General features: G+C 38.2%; 1 protein-coding gene across 1 annotated transcript in view; it reads left to right on the top strand.

The window, feature by feature from the left end:
- The window catches only part of LOC126183227 (ecdysone 20-monooxygenase), a 175,783-nt gene extending 159,733 nt beyond the window's left edge, over window positions 1–16,050 (top strand). The window contains exons 8-11 of the mRNA XM_049925012.1: window positions 6,347–6,513; window positions 7,015–7,093; window positions 7,297–7,512; window positions 14,916–16,050. Of these exons, the coding sequence (XP_049780969.1) occupies window positions 6,347–6,513; window positions 7,015–7,093; window positions 7,297–7,512; window positions 14,916–15,023 (570 nt within the window). The 3' untranslated portion in view covers window positions 15,024–16,050. The remainder of the gene's footprint in view (window positions 1–6,346; window positions 6,514–7,014; window positions 7,094–7,296; window positions 7,513–14,915) is intronic.
- Window positions 16,051–17,185: the final 1,135 nt, after the last annotated feature.

Here is a 17,185-nt window from a genome sequence, read left to right as displayed (position 1 = left end):
GGTATGGAGTTCCTGGCAGTAGGTGGCAGCACAATGCACCTTATATGACAAACCCACGTTTTTCGGGGTGTCCGGATACTTTTGATCACATAGTGTATACCGTTCTCTCGCATTTTGTTCATTATCCAACAGCGCGGAACTGAATCGACCGCCTTCCGGAAGTCAAAGAACATAGCAACAACAATGACGCAGGTATATACTGCCTTGAGGATCACTTGGACGATTGAGCGAGCTGGGTTTCACACGGTCGTTGTTTGCGGAATCCATGTTGACACCTACAGAGATTTTCGGTTTCCAGAAAGGTCTTTAAAAGCGAGCATAAAACGTGTAATAAAATTATGGAAACAAGAAGGAAAACAAGACACATACTATATAGTAAAATGGGACTGTATAATGTCTTCTATACATTGTTTGACGTGTATTATGTATAGACCTATATATTCTCTAGCAAATAAATGTAGATATTTTGACAAGTTTGAACAACATATTCCCTATTCTTTCAGTTCTCAGTAGTGTGGAAGTTTTACCACATGACTTTTTCAAGAACATCCTATATGAATTTTGCTTTGGTCATTAATAAAGTCTATTATCACTGCTAGTTCCGTCATGCTGTTACTATATTCCGTATTTCTTTAAAAAGGGTGACCTCTTGACTTCACATTCACCATTTAGGCCTATATTTCTTGAATTTTCGAGGCAGTTTGTGGAGTAGTGTTACCGTTAAACAATACCACCCCAGAAGTCAACTGCTGCTGTCTTAGAAAGGTCTATTTCGTTTTATCTAGCATACAGTGACAAAATAGACGTAATAAAATCGAGGAACCACACCAGTATTGGATAACATTCGTATTAACAGCCTTTTCAGTATTAGGCAACGACATTTTTATTTTTCAGGTACGGTAACAAAACGTTTGACGAATTTTGATGGGGTAATTCTTTCACAGAAAAGAAAACACTCCGCGTAAAGCTGTAGCAAGATTAGAGAGAAAAAAATGTTGAGAGCTGAGGATTGAAGAAATGTGTAGTGTCTTGCTTGTCGCTTGTCTGTATTTGTTCCCTGTTTCCTATATTTAATCTTATTCGCAAATGGTCCCACTCAGTATTAATTGTTAGTTCTTTTAAGGGAAGTAGGATGTCAAACTGGCCGACTGGGAGCAGGAGAGGCACCACAGAACATTTTAATTTCCACTGTCCTGAATATAGGTTTGATGGCTTCCGTTACAGAATATACACGTTTGAATTCCACAGAACGAAATACAGTGACGAGCAATAGAGAATGCTGTGTGAAGAGTCGTGGCACTGAACTTTGGCACTCTTAAGAGCAAATAACACGTCTTACATTTCCTCGACCATATATGTTTTATTATCAAACTCTTCAGAAAGATGTGCGCTACAAAATGAACGTATTTTTGAAAACCGGAATTATTAAATTTGTGATGTCCTATCTCAAACGCTCGTGGGGGAGGGGGAGGGGCGCCACTATCAAGTTCTTACCCCGGGTCGGAAATGTACAGTAGATCCGGGGCTGATCACTTTGTCCACCACAAAACTAGTGGCAGTATCGTTACGTAGTGCTATTACGCATAACAGTCCCTCCAAAAATTCCACAAATTTCATGTCTAGTGCCCACTAGTTCTCTGTCTCTCATTTTCCATAATTGGCAGGATGCAAACAGAAGTTAATTTTTGAGTGTCCATGTAAGTGACAATTTAATATCCATGACTGTCCAAGACTCAAACCCATCTTACACTGCTGTTGGTCTTTCATTTTATTTCTGTTGGGACAGGTCATGTCTTGGTTGACAAATAATACATTGAGCATGATGAACTTGTATTTTATTTGCTACATGGTTACACACACAATGCATTGGAAAAGTTCTGGTACTTGTAACAGAAAAGAAAGACATTTGGCTGCAAGGAAAATGCACAGAGCGAAGAGTCGTAAGAACCAAAGAAAGTAATGTAGCACTCCAGAATGGAGTTTCTGACATATATAACAAATAAATTTGTCATTTTTACACATATTTAATACTCACACTTAAAGAGGATTCAGATTTATTATTAAGTTAAAAGTTTCTCAAGAATCTCCTGAATGCTCTGAATGTTCAGCATCTTCATCTGCATGTGAAGTGTCACCTTTGGTAATGGCTCGGTTAGTAACCCGGCCTGGTGGTTCTTGGATGGAAAATGCTCCAGTATAGACTCGTTCTCCTTGTACGTGTTGTGCACAAAATGATAATATACATCAATATGCTTACTACACTGGTGAAATCTGGATTTTCAGTAAGTTTCACTCCACTTACATGGTCAGTTTTCAAAGTTACTTTATTTTTTTGAACAAGACCAAGTCAATGAGAAAACTTTTCACCCAAGCAATTCCTCTTACTGTTTGACTGGCTTCAATGTATTCAGCCTCATTTGTAGAAAGCACTAACAGTCTGTGCGTCATTGAACCCCATGTGATAGTGGATTCATCAAGCTTACATGACATACCAGTTGCGGATCTTCTAGTTTCCACATCACCAGTATAGTCTGCATCACTGTAGGCATGAAGGAGATTTTCCTGCTTTGAATGAAAATAAGGTCTGTAGTGCCTTTAACGTATTTCAGGATCCTTTTTTACAGCACTACAACATATTTTCATGATTCTAGGTGCCGACTAGCACTGTTGATTGTAAAAGTAATGTCTGGTGACGTTTCTGTTAGCAGATTCATCAGACTATCCACAGCTTGTCTATTTGGAATACTTGACGTATCCTTCTGCCTCCTTTATGCATATCAACGCACACCTGATGATGATAATCTGCATTTATCATCATTCATTGAATCTTTCCATTTTTCTGCCTCATCTCATGTAACTGCTTCATCATATATCTGTGGTTCAAAAATATCTACAACAGATATGTGATTCTCATCTCTTGCTGGCAATCTTAATCATCTACGATCTCTTAATTGATGTTTCCTATCAGATTGAACTGCTACATCAGTTACTGCCTCCAGTTCACTTATCATCAGAATGTGCATCATTGTCTCTCACTTCACACATTTCTGTAGGATCCTGCTTCACAGGAATATTCTGAAGGCTGTTTTCTACAGATGATAACTTATTTTTGGGTAGGAAAAAGTCCACTGCTCTTGGTGTTGACGTTTCATACATGCTGCAATTGTCCTTAAAAAGTTTTACTGTAAATGTAACATCTCTGTTGAGTTTTATTTGTTACCAGTGTGGAAATCACACATGATAAGCTTTTGTGTTTTGACCATAACCAATAAAATACCTCTTTTCAGCCTTTGCGGCCCATTTTTGCTTCTGCTCTTTAGGAACATGGACATAAATTTCTTCACCAAAAGTTCTGAATTATGTTTAAGCTCAGTTTCTTCCCTAGCCATAGCTCACAACTGCCCTTTCTTTACTTCTTCCAGTCGAGTTGAGTGTGAATACTGCATAATTCACACTTCTGCCCACATTTCAGTTGGCAGTCTACTTTCCTGCATACAAGTCATGGCTAATTCAGTGAGAGTTCTATTTTCCCTTTCAGTGAATCTGTGTTGTTGTGGACTGTATGGCAATGGTTTCTGGTGCAAAATGCCAAGCTGGCTAGTTGGACTGTTAAGCTTTTAACTGCAAAACTCTAATCCATTATCTGTAACTAATGTCTTTATGCTCCTGCACAAATGTTTCTCATTCAGTTTAAAGAAGGAGCCAATTTATTCTTGATGAAGTACACCCTTCTCCACTGACTATAGTCATCTCTCAACATCAAGAAATATTTTGCATCACCCACAGACACTTCTTGCATTTTACCACACAAATCTGCATGTACAAGCTCACCTATTTGTTTTGATTTTGAATCAGTGGATGGAAATGACAGTTTACACATTTCACTGATAATGCAGTCCTCACACTGAAACTTCTGATCTTGAAAATTTATCTTGGCACTTGACAAAACTTGTTTAACTTGCATGATATTCTGATGTCCGATCATTTTGTGCCACCATAAAAGGTTCACAAGCAGCAACATTTGCACAAAACTCATGATTTGAAACAACCTTAAATTTTGTTTTTAATAGTTTGTCATGTCTGCCTCTCACAGCAACAACACTTTCATCCTTTAAAAATTTACACATTCTATTGTCAGACTGATGTGTCATAGCATTGTTGAGAACTGAACCAAAGCAGAACAGACTGTAGGTTAACTCAGGAATGTACAAAACCTTAATGATGTCCATTCTAGTGTAGGCCAGAATATTAATGTCCTCAGATCCAAGAGCAGGAACGTGTTTTCTATCACCAATACACGGGTGCTGATGACCAGGCAGTTGAGATCCCGACAAACCGAACATCATCATCATAATCATCATCATCATCATCAACATCATCACCAATACAAACAGGTCTCATCTCTGGAAATTTTGCATAGGTGGTGAACCAAGAATACTGACTGAACATGTGTTCAGTTGCTACTGAATCCATGTACCATACTTCTCCAGTTGTACCTCAGTCAGCTGCACTGAGCATTGCTACATTGCTTCTCTAATTAGAGCTTCTCCAGTGGGTGAAGAGTGGTTTGCAGTTGGGTTTTACACTATTTGCAATCATTGATCCAGTGACCTGGCTTGTGACAATAGTGACAAGTGCCTGATTTTGAAAATTATTGTGTTTCTTACCACCATTTTTATGAGAGCTGTTGCTTGCTGCATATTCCTTACTTTCACATGTATCACTTATGTTCATTCTATTTTTCTGAACGGCAAGCCTGGAAATCAGTTTGCTAAGTGTTCATTCACTTGCCTGCACAAATTCCTGTGCACTGATAAAATATTTGTTTGCCATTGGTAGAATCATCAGAATTTTTGTAACACCCATATATTCAGGTATTTTCTCATTTAGAAACTACAAGCAGTGTGGAAAATGTGCAGTTGTAGCAATGTGTGTCACTATATCATTAGCTGATTTCTCTTTCAAAGTATACAACTGATGCAGTAACATGTAAACACTGGTTGTAGACTTTTGTTGATAAATAGACACTAGCTTGTCCCACATTTGTTTTCAAGTGTTGAAGTTCGTAATATGCAGCATAGTTTTTTCTTCAACAAACATGGCAATAATTCATTGAGCTGTTTTGTCACACTTCATCCAGGCTGCAAGCAACTTGCTGTACACAGTGTTATCAGATATATCTTCAGGCAGATAATACGAATCATTGACAACAGTTCAAGCATTGTGTGATTTCAACACTATGCATACTTGAAACTTCCAGACAGTCCAATTTTCAACACCTTTGAGTTTATTTATATGGAAAATCTCACTTTCCACCCTGAGGTTAAGTTATTTTTGTTTTCACAGATGGCCAGAAAACTAACCTCGCATGGTGCAATCGTATTTGAATTATTATTAAATGTTAATTAGTAAATTTTCACAAGAATATTATTTGTCTTGTGTTTCTGGGCCCGTAACCTGTTCAGACTGATTATTTCTTGGTTGAAAAATAATACATTGAATATGATGAGCTTGTATTTTATTTGCTACACAGTTACACCGACAACACATTGGAAAAGAATGGATGCTTGTAACAGAATAAAAACATATTGGGCTGCAAAGAAAATGCACACAGCAAAGAGTCATGAGAACCAAAGAAAATAAATTAGCACTCCAGAACTGAGTTCTGAACATGTATAACAAATAACTTTGTCCCTTTTACACAATTTTAACAATTTTAAATGTCTTTTAGTACCCAGCTTCTCTGAGACCTCTTTACAAAACATTCCTATCTGTTTTAATATCTACTATGCTACTAGACCCTCGAAGTCAACTGAATGATGGTGAAAGATCAGTGAAGACAAAAGAGGCCACAAAGAAAAAAGACCAACTTTTTTATATATTGCCATCACCCATCACCCCCTCCCTTCCTTCTGTAACTCAGAGGACAAATGGTATGCATGTGGGTCTACCTGAGACAAATGTGACACTCATTCTGAATAATGGAAACAACTGATTTAATGGTTCATCACAGTAAGCCATTATTCTGAATAAGGTAGTGCTCTCATTTGATAAGGTGTTGGTGAAAATCTATGTGTGAAATTGTGGTCATAGTGTACTAAGTTTGCTTCTTCTGGATAATGAGCAACACACACCTGTAGCTTTCAGGTATGAAGTGCAGAGACAGAGAGAATGTGGAAGTAATCTAATGATCAGAGTTCCTGCTGGGCTAGCTGTCATGTGCTGTTCAAATACAACTCTTTTTTTTAATATATTAATTTGCTGATGTTTGAAAATATCTATTGACTGTAGCACCTTTTGCTGTACTGCCCTTTCCATTTTTTTTATACATTTTTTCCTCTTTCAGCTTGGAAGCTCACTCACTTTTCTGTTGTATAACTTGGCTAAGAATCCATCTGTACAGAGGCGTTTGCATGAAGAAATCTCTGTCCTAGTGCCTCATGGTGCTCCAGTGACCAGTGAAAACCTTCGAAATGCAAAGTACTTGCGTGCAGTCATATCAGAATCTTTCAGGTAATTATGAAATTAGTAATAGCTATCTAAAGTACATGAACATGTGAAAAACTGTTTTGTCTTAGGTAGAACTCATGTAACTGATTTCACAAAACTTTTTACGTAATTCAGATAACACATGTTACATCTTCCTTGAGTATTGGAAGTGGGAACGTTACAATATATCACAAGACAGCAATTTCAGTTCAAAACTTCATTTCATATATTTATGTGTAATATTTTGTAACATATGTGTGGTGTCAGTTTACCGCCTCATTCTTATTAAAAACTGTTGTAATCACATAATCATGTAAACAAAGTATTTTCTTGTGTTCATTCAAAGTTAGAAAGTTCCTTCGCTCTCATAAACTAACTATTGATGTTTTCTGTTTTCCAAGATGTCTACACTTCCCATAAATAAAGAAGCCATGTCTCGGTACTCATAGCTATAAATGAGTATCAGAGGTTATTAAATGTATTATTATATCTTCATCAGGTGAAAAAGTTCTATGTTTGTTTCAGAGTGCTGCCTGCTGCTATATGTCTTGCCCGTATACTGGAAAATGAACTGGAACTTAGTGGCTACTCCCTACCAGCTGGGGTAATTCTCATCACTTGTACTTTTCTTTTCTCATTATAGACAAATATAAATTAAAAGTTAAATTTTTCTCTGAACTGTTAATTGAAACTGTACTTTATGATAAGTGGATCTTAAAAATGCCATATATAAAAATTGTAATTCCTAAAAGTTTACCAGCACCTAACAAAATCCATGCAATGAAAATTAATCTGTTTACATTTCAGTGTGTTGTCCTATGCCACACATGGCTGGCAAGCCTTGAAGAGAAAAATTTCACTAAAGCTAAGGAATTCCATCCTGAAAGGTGGATTCCTGAAGAGCGAGAAAAACTGTGTTTCACAAACCACAGTCCTGAACTCCTCATACCATTTGGTTCTGGCACAAGAATATGTCCTGGGAAAAGGTTTACAGAAATGGTTCTTGAAGTGTTCCTTGCAAAGGTAAGATCTGAAATGTACAAGATAAAACTGTTTTATTTTGCTCATACCACAATAACAGGAAATACTGGAAATTTTGAAGTATAATCAATAAACTTATTACATTACTATAATTCCTGAATGTATAGGAAAGGCATGTTGTATCTGAAGATGAAAAGAACAAGTTATTATCTAACTGTAGGTGTTGTCAATCTATATATATATTTTTGTGATAATTACACCTACTTTTTGATTCACAAGATATAAACTCAAGTGCAACATTTTTACTTCATCTCATACATATTATTACCTGCATTATTAATGCCATGTAGCAATCACGTAGTCAACTTTGTAACATTTATCATGCAAACCATATATTTATCAAATACAAAAAAGGTAAATAATAAAATTTTCTTATTTATTTTTATGTATTGTTGTAATTGTTAAAGAAAATGTCTAGTATGTGTATCTATAGTGTTTACTGAGGCTGCAGAACAGTTGGTATTATCAAAGCATAAAAAAAGTTACTGAACATTTGACACAAAAAATAAATAAATAAATAAAACTACAAAAGATTTCTCATAACAGAGTGTTGAAACTCGTCTTATTCTTACACATGTCTTATTTACTAAGATTTTTTTGGTGCAAATAGTCTTTATTTAGATGAAAAAGGTATACTCTACACTCCTGCATAGCTTTCAAACACACTCAGTGAATAACACAATTATAAATATTGATGATCAAATTTTAAATTTTTATCTTTCTACAAGTTTATTGTCAGATTTCTTTACAATTTAATAAAACAATACTTCTCTGTAGAGGCAGCATGTCACAACACTTCCATGGTTCCTGCACAGTTAAATACAGATTTTCATGTGAAGTCACTTAGATATTTGAATATCAGTTTTTTTAGAACCCGCTTTGTAATACACCATGTGATCAAAAGTATCCAGACACCTGGCTGAAAATTATTTACAAGTTCATGGTACCCTCCATCAGTAATGCTGGGATTCAGTATGGTGTTGGCCCACTTTTAACCTTGATGACAGCTTCCACTCTCACAGTTCAGTGAGGTGCTGGAAGGTTTCTTGGGGAATGGCAGCCCATTCTTCATGGAGTGCTGCACTAAGGAGAGGTATTGATGTCGGTCGGTGAGGCCTGGCACAAAGTCAGCCTTCCAAAACATCCCAAAAGTGTTCTATAGCAGGGGTTCCCAACAAAATTTTCTCGAGGACCCCCTCATTGAGCATGATTGGTACCTTGTCATATCACAGTATCAAGTACCTAAAAAACCAAATTAAGAGCCTTTTTATACGTTTTCTATTTTTGGTACTTAGAAAAAACATTGACATATTCATTATTGAAAAAATATTGAGCTTAAGACTTTTTCAATTTAGCCATCTTTGTTATTGTTAAGTTTTTCATTACTGCTCAAAATCTTTGTCCTCAAATTTGGGTGTTTAGTATAACAAACTCCTTAAAAAGAATAAAAATTGAGTATGAACTGAAAATTACAGAAAAAAATTAAAACTAATGGTTCAAATGGCTCTGAGCACTATGGGACTTAACTTCTGAGGTCATCAGTCTCCTAGAACTTAGAACTACTTAAACCTAACTAACGTAAGGACATCACACACATCCATGCCCGTGGCAGGATTCGAACCTGCGACCATAGCGGTCACGCAGTTCCAAACTGAAGCGCTTAGAACTGCACGGCCACACCTAAAACTGAGTATATTGGTCTTTCAAGTGTACTGAACCTGAGATTGCACTGAGTAGACATGTGTGAAAAATAAGAAACCACTAATTTCATACAAGGTATTACTTATTTTAAAAAATGCAGTTACAAAAGAGTACTCCATCAGTATACAGTTAGTTTTAATTTCCAGTCCTTAATGAGATGAGTTCAATCTGACCTTTGAGTCCATTATTTCTGAAATATTAGGTTCCAAACTTGAAACTTTCACTCTGAAATCCAACTGCATGTCGAGCCGATTCCTATATTTGTTTTTCATGAAACACTTGGAAGAAAATGCTTGCTCACACTGATATATGGTTGCAAATGGAAGGATGTTTTTCATTCCCTTATCTCCAAGTTTCTTGTAGTCCTTGCGTGCTGATGCCCAGAAGTCTGTAATTTTATCACCTATGAAAATGTTTATCATCGTACCATAGCTTGACAGATCCACAAGTTGATCTTGCTCTTCTTCAGTGACGCCTTGGATTTTGTCTATTTCTTCACAGCTGAAGGGATTTCGAATCCATCTGTCGTCAGGGTCAGGTTCAGGGAAATACTCTCTAAAAGTGGTGGCTAGGCTGCGTAGATGCTCGACTACATTGATCTTGATCTGGTCAGGCAAACTCTCCTCTGATGACTCCAAGAATTGTTTTAAAGTAGAAAAGTTAGTTAGTTTTCTATCCTGGATGCCCAGATCTGCCCCTTTTTGACCATGGCACTAATATTATCCTCAACTTTGAACATGTCTGCATTTTTTCCTTGTAAACTCAAGTTTAACACATTCAAGTGTTCAAACACATCAGCTAAGTATGCAACTGAGCAAAGCCAAGAGAAGTTAGTGAGAAAATCTGCTTACTTTGTGTCAAGAAGAAAGACATGAATCTCATCTCTAAGTTCAAAAAATCTTGACAAGATCCTACGTCGAGAAAGCCATCTTACTTCTGTATGAATAAAAATATGCTCATGCTCACTGCCAATCTCTTTACGCAACAAAGAAAATAATCTGGATTGCTGATGTCGAGTTTTAATGTAGTTGATGATTTGAACTACTTCATTAAGTATCTTTTTCAAAGGTATCTTTTGGCTACTAAGGCTTCATGAAGGATACAACAGTGATTCCATTTCACCTCAGGGGCTACTGCTTTGATACGAGCTAGAGGTCCTGTATTTTTGTCAGCCATTGACTTTGCTCCATCCATTGACAAGCCTACACATTTTTTCCAGGTTACATCATGTTCATTGAGATAATTATTTAATGCAGTAAAAATATCGTCTACTGTTGTATGCAGTAATTCGCATGAAAAAAGAAAATCTTCGAATACTTGGTCCTGCCATAAGAATCACGCAAAAACCAACATTATAGCTTTTTTAGATATGCCTGTGCTTTCATCCAATTGTAGAGCGTACATGTCACTCATGCAAAGTCTAGCCAGCAATGTTTCTTTGATGTTAACTGCCATATCAGTAATTCGTCTTTGACCAGTATTATTTGAGGCTGGGACAGTTGCTATTACCTTAGGAGCTGCATCACCTAACATTGTCTTGCAAAGTATTATTGCTGATGGCAGTATAAATTCCTCAGCAATTGTGTGGTTTTTCCCACATTTAGCAACAAGCTGAGATACCTTGTAAGATGAAAGGGTTGCATTTTCATTTAATTTGCACCACAGTCTTTGGTAATTGTTTTACAAGATGTTTTCAACTCTCCTAATTTATTTTTGAAAAAAATCTAATGACTTACTTTTGCACTCTGGGTGCCTTGTTTCAATACGGCGCTGGAGTTTTGCTGGTTTCATAGCAAATTACACATTGAGATTTAGGCTGTTGCTCAGGTCCAGTGAATGTATTTCCAAGTAATCAGAGTTATATTTTCAAATTTTTCCAGTACGCTTAACACTGATTTTGGAAGGGTTAGGTTCAAGGGACGCCGACGATTTAGGTTCAATGGACACCGACAACTTTGGTTTGAGAGTCACTGACTTACTTGCTTGAACATCAGATGCATTATCTCTCTCTTCGTCTGTAGACCTTTCTTGTTTCAACGAACCACCTTTTAACCAACGGTCCATTTTTAGCTACGTGAACTGTAGCTTCCACAAAAAAGAACCCTTTACATACACTACTGTTTTAATACAGAATATTGAATATGTATGTCTGTGTAAAGTGACAGTCAGTTTCCAGAATGAGATTTTCGCTCTGCAGCAGAGTGTGCGCTGATATGAAACTTCCTGGCAGATTAAAACTGTGTGCCGGACCGAGACTCAAACTCGGGAGCTTTGCCTTTCGCGGGCAAGTGCTCTACCATCTGAGCTACCCAATCATGACTCACTCCCTGTCCTCACAGCTTCAATTCTGCTAGTACCTCATCTCCTACCTTCCATACAGCACTTGCCCGCAAAAGGCAAAGGTCCCAAGTTCAAGTCTCAGTCCAGCACAAAGTTTTAATCTGCCAGGAAGTTTCATGACTGTCAGTTGTCAGCTGCAAAGAGGTAGCGCACACAGTCTAATGGCATACAGCAGAACTATTTGCCTCTATCTTATTATAGTTTTGCACTAGAGTGTGCTAGTGTCAGTTGGCTCTAGGAAGATGCTAGACGCAGACGTTAGTGTTCCCTAAAGCTCTACTCATGCAGGAAGCAGCCAAAATAAAAAATCTGTTATCATACGAAATATATTTAATATATTTTTTTATTCTAATAGCGTCTTGCAGACCCCTCCGACACAGCTCGCGGACCCCTGGTGGGTCTGCAGACCATCTGTTGGGAACCACTGTTCTATAGGATTCAGGTCAGCGCTCTGTGCAGGCTAGTCCATTACAGGGATGCCATAGGCTGTGCATTATGAACTGGTGCTCGATCATTTTGAAAGATGCAGTCACCATCCCCGAATTGCTCTTCAGCAGTGGGAAGCAAGAAAGTGCATACCCGCACCCTGCCATAGGATCGCTACATTGTGTACCGTGATGCATCAGTCCACACAACGTTTTTCCACTGTTCAATCATCCAGTGATTACACTCCTTACACCAAGTGAGGCACCAGCATGATGTGTGGCTTGTGAGTAGCCGCTCAACAATGAAATACAAGTTTTCTCACCTCCCACCTAACTGTCATAGTACTTGCAGTGGATCCTGATGCAGTTTGGAATTCCTGTGTGACCATCTGGATAGATGTCTGCCTATTACACATTACGACCTTCTTCAACTGTCGGTGATCTCTGTCAGTCAACAGGTGAGGTCAGTCAGTACGCTTTTGTCCTTTACGTGTCCCTTCATGTTTCCACTTCACTATCACGTTGGAAACAGTGGACCTAGGGATGTTTAGGGGTGTGGAAATCTCGTGTACAGACGTATGACACAAGTGACACCCAATCACGTGACAACGTTCGAAGTCAGTACCTGGCAGCAGGTGGCAGCACAATGCACCTAATATGAAAAATGTGTGTTTATGGACGTCTCTGGATACTTTTGATCACATAGTACACTCCTGGAAATGGAAAAAAGAACACATTGACACCGGTGTGTCAGACCCACCATACTTGCTCCGGACACTGCGAGAGGGCTGTACAAGCAATGATCACACGCACGGCACAGCGGACACACCAGGAACCGCGGTGTTGGCCATCAAATGGCGCTAGCTGCGCAGCATTTGTGCACCGCCGCCGTCAGTGTCAGCCAGTTTGCCGTGGCATACGGAGCTCCATCGCAGTCTTTAACACTGGTAGCATGCCGCGACAGCGTGGACGTGAACCGTATGTGCAGTTGACAGACTTTGAGTGAGGGCGTATAGTGGGCATGCGGGAGGCCAGGTGGACGTACCACCGAATTGCTCAACATGTGGGGCGTGAGGTCTCCACAGTACATCGATGTTGTCGCCAGTGGTCGGCGGAAGGTGCACGTGCCCGTCGACCTGGGACCGGACCGCAGCGACGCACGGATGCACGCCAAGACCGTAGGATCCTACGCAGTGCCGTAGGGGACCGCACCGCCACTTCCCAGCAAATTAGGGACACTGTTGCTCCTGGGGTATCGGCGAGGACCATTCGCAACCATCTCCATGAAGTTGGGCTTCGGTCCCGCACACCGTTAGGCCGTCTTCCGCTCACACCCCAACATCGTGCAGCCCGCCTCCAGTGGTGTCGTGACAGGCATGAATGGAGGGACAAATGGAGACGTGTCGTCTTCAGCGATGAGAGTCGCTTCTGCCTTGGTGCCAATGATGGTCGTATGCGTGTTTGGCGCCGTGCAGGTGAGCGCCACAATCAGGACTGCATACGACCGATGCACACAGGGCCAACACCCGGCATCATGGTGTGGGAGCGATCTCCTACACTGGCCGTACACCACTGGTGATCATCGAGGGGACACTGAATAGTGCACGGTACATCCAAACTGTCATCGAACCCATCGTTCTACCATTCCTAGACCGGCAAGGGAACTTGCTGTTCCAACAGGACAGTGCATGTCCGCATGTATCCCGTGCCACCCAACGTGCTCTAGAAGGTGTAAGTCAACTACCCTGGCCAGCAAGATCTCCGGATCTGTCCCCCATTGAGCATGTTTGGGACTGGATGAAGCGTCGTCTCACGCGGTCTGCACGTCCAGCACGAATGCTGGTCCAACTGAGGTGCCAGGTGGAAATGGCATGGCAAGCCGTTCCACATGACTACATCCAGCATCTCTACGATCGTCTCCATGGGAGAATAGCAGCCTGCATTGCTGCAAAAGGTGGATATACACTGTACTAGTGCCGACATTGTGCATGCTCTGTTGCCTGTGTCTATGTGCCTGTGGTTCTGTCAGTGTGATCATGTGATGTATCTGACCCCAGGAATGTGTCAATAAAGTTTCCCCTTCCTGGGACAATGAATTCACGGTGTTCTTATTTCAATTTCCAGGAGTGTATATGATTTTTAGTTGAAAGTCTCTGAAGCGGGATCTGTCATCGACTGTCTTATTTCAGCATTGAGTTACTAGCAATCCTCTATTTGATTAAAGAGTTTGTGTATCATATACTTTTCTACATACAAATGAACCTCATATTAACCAGTTAATCAGTATGCAAGTCAATATTTCCTTGTTTGAAACTCTGTAGCTGTGTTTGACATGTATTTCATTCCAAATCTGCCTTATTCACCCTTTCAGACCAAAGGCATGGTTGTATATGGAAAATACATTGCGCCAGGCAGTGTGAAGAATTATTACTGGTTTCTGGATTACAATGAAACTACTCTTCATTCCTGAATCAGAGATTTTCCATGTACACTCATTTTCTATAAAAACTCTAATTCTAGGCAAACACTGTTGCCGCCCTGACTCAAAGACTCCATTAAATTTAGTAATACAATTTTCTTCCCAATACTAAGGTCAGACTGGTACTTCAATGCTGATAATACGAGTAACACAATAATAAATAAATAATCATCAGAAAATGTACTTATTGTAGAGATAAATTATTAAAAGACATTCCAAGATAAGATATCTCCATTAAATTGCAAAACTGTCATATTCAGTAGAGTTATATACTGTGAGTGGTTTATGTTTTGAAGTCCCTACATCTCTAACCTCCTCAGTGTAATTTTTCTGCAGTTTTACTGTACTCTCAGAAGGGATCCACTGTCCTTTATTTTCTGATTAATGATTTACCACATGAAAATAGTATTTATTATTTAATTTTTGCAAATATTTTTCAGGTTGCAAGAGATTTTCACCTTACATTTAAAGGTGAATTGAATCTGAAGTTTGAATTCCTTTTGAATCCATCAGGACCTGTCGACTTTGTGTTCCAAGAAAGACAATAAAAAAGGAAACATTTATGTGATGTGTAAAACAGCAAAATACCGAACCGGATGCTGTAATATCAATTTTTGTTTGACAGATGCATGCACTACACTGGAACATTAGTTGTATGTAAGGGAACTAAGTTTCACTACCAAGGATGTTGCAGAGATAAATTTATTTGCCAAAGAAAACATAGAACAAAACTGATTAGTTATAAATAATATAATAATGTAACTGAATAAGCTATAATGTGATGTATCACTCAGAAAAGTACTGTAAGAGTATTGACAATAATATTAAGGATGGTAGAGAAAAGAAAATAAACACCTCAAAGAGATAGTGCAATGGTATAGAACATGGAATTAATAATGTGGGCAACACACTGTTGTAAATGAAGAAAACTGTCAGTCTAAGAAGAGAAAGAGAAAAGCTATACTAGTGCTAAGGAAATAAAACACAGGTTAAAATGCTGAGTAAAAATTTCAAAAATATAAATGCTTTTGAAGATTGTTGGGAATGATAACATGTTTCAAAAACTTGAAAATCTATCCAAAATTCTATTTCCGGATAATTTAATACTACTTAATGACTATTTGAATAGTGTTGGTGATTTTCTATATAAGAGGTAGGCCTAATCATTATTGACAACTATGTGAAGTACCTACAGATAGTGACTAGAGTAATTAATCATTTGTTACATAAACTTAGAAAATTTTATGTATTGATAATAAAAAGTTATTTGTTTTACATGTTTTAAAGTGACATACCAAGAAGTGGAAGTGGAATGTACATCCTTCTTCAGTTTTTGGTTATACAGGTCTTCACACCCACTGTGAATATGGCTCATTTCCCACTTGTAACTATTAATGTGACACTCTTGTGAATTATATTGTATAAGCAACAAGTACCTGAATAATACAGACTTTGTAAAGTTTGTCATACTTTGCAATTTGTGCCATTGATGTATTAATGAACAGTATGTACTTGTGAAACTTACGTAAGTGTGACTTCCAGAAACTTGTGTAATAATGTACTGTTCTGACAGAATGAAGGTAAAATGACTATTTTATAATTGCAAATAAAGATTTATGCAATTAATTTCTGGATATTCTACACCCAAATTGACCATCTTGTCCAATGAACATGTTTAAGTATAGTACCTTAAAGATAAATACTTCTGCAAACAAATAGCAAAATTTCCCAGAACACATGTGATCATCAATGTCATCACTAAGCAAATGTCTTGAATGCACAGTTTGTGAAAGGTAATTTACACATAAAATTACAGAAGTCCTCTGTGGGACTGATAATTTATTCTTTAACATGCCCAAATAAAAAATTTACAAGTGTTTGACATGGGAAAATGTTATGACCGTTGGGATGGTTGTTACATACCTAACAATTGGCACAGGAAGTCTGTATGGCTAATGTGTACTAACAAAGTGCTAATGAATTTCTAACAATACAAGAAGTATGTTAGACAACATAAGATGATTAAAAGGTATTCCAGGTAAGTGCCACTTACTCACTAGAATTGTGTGAAAAAAAAATGCCACAGTTGTTATCCACCTTTCTTTACATTCCATTCTTTTGATTCATCCATTAAAATATTAAGAACAATATAGCATTGCCATGGACATATCTCCAAAGTTTATAAGGCACTTGTATCATGTAGAGTAAGAGAGATTTGAAATGGTGGAACTGTATTTCCTTGTGTGTGGTTTGAAAATGAACACCCACCACCCTCCTCTCTGTCCTAACCAAGAATAATACATTGAATTCATTTCCTATAACAAGTATGATTGGCCTTGTCTACACACTGACAGGAGACTAGACCGAGCAAAATGATAGACTAACAAATTCAGCAATGCTATCTCTCCTCTTCGATTGTGTAGGTAAAATGGCTATTTTCTATAAATTTTAAATAACAATCACACAATTATCAAGCATCTCACAGGCACACATCTAGTGTCATTTTAAACACCACACTTCATAGGTCAGGAAACTGCATGCTTATATGCATCAGTCCTGGTGTATTAGCATTGCCAAAAAAATCCCCCCCCCCCCCCCCCCCCAAAAAAAAAAAAAAAAGTTTTAACATTTGCTCACACAGATTTCAAGTAGAAATAAAAACAAAAAGATAGCTTCAAAGGTAGAGATTTATTTCATATTTTATAACAGA

Source organism: Schistocerca cancellata, chromosome 4 (assembly GCF_023864275.1).
Source record: "Schistocerca cancellata isolate TAMUIC-IGC-003103 chromosome 4, iqSchCanc2.1, whole genome shotgun sequence".
Classification (NCBI taxonomy): domain Eukaryota; kingdom Metazoa; phylum Arthropoda; class Insecta; order Orthoptera; family Acrididae; genus Schistocerca; species Schistocerca cancellata.
Note: the sequence above shows the minus strand (reverse complement) of the source record. Positions and strands in the feature narration are given on the sequence as shown.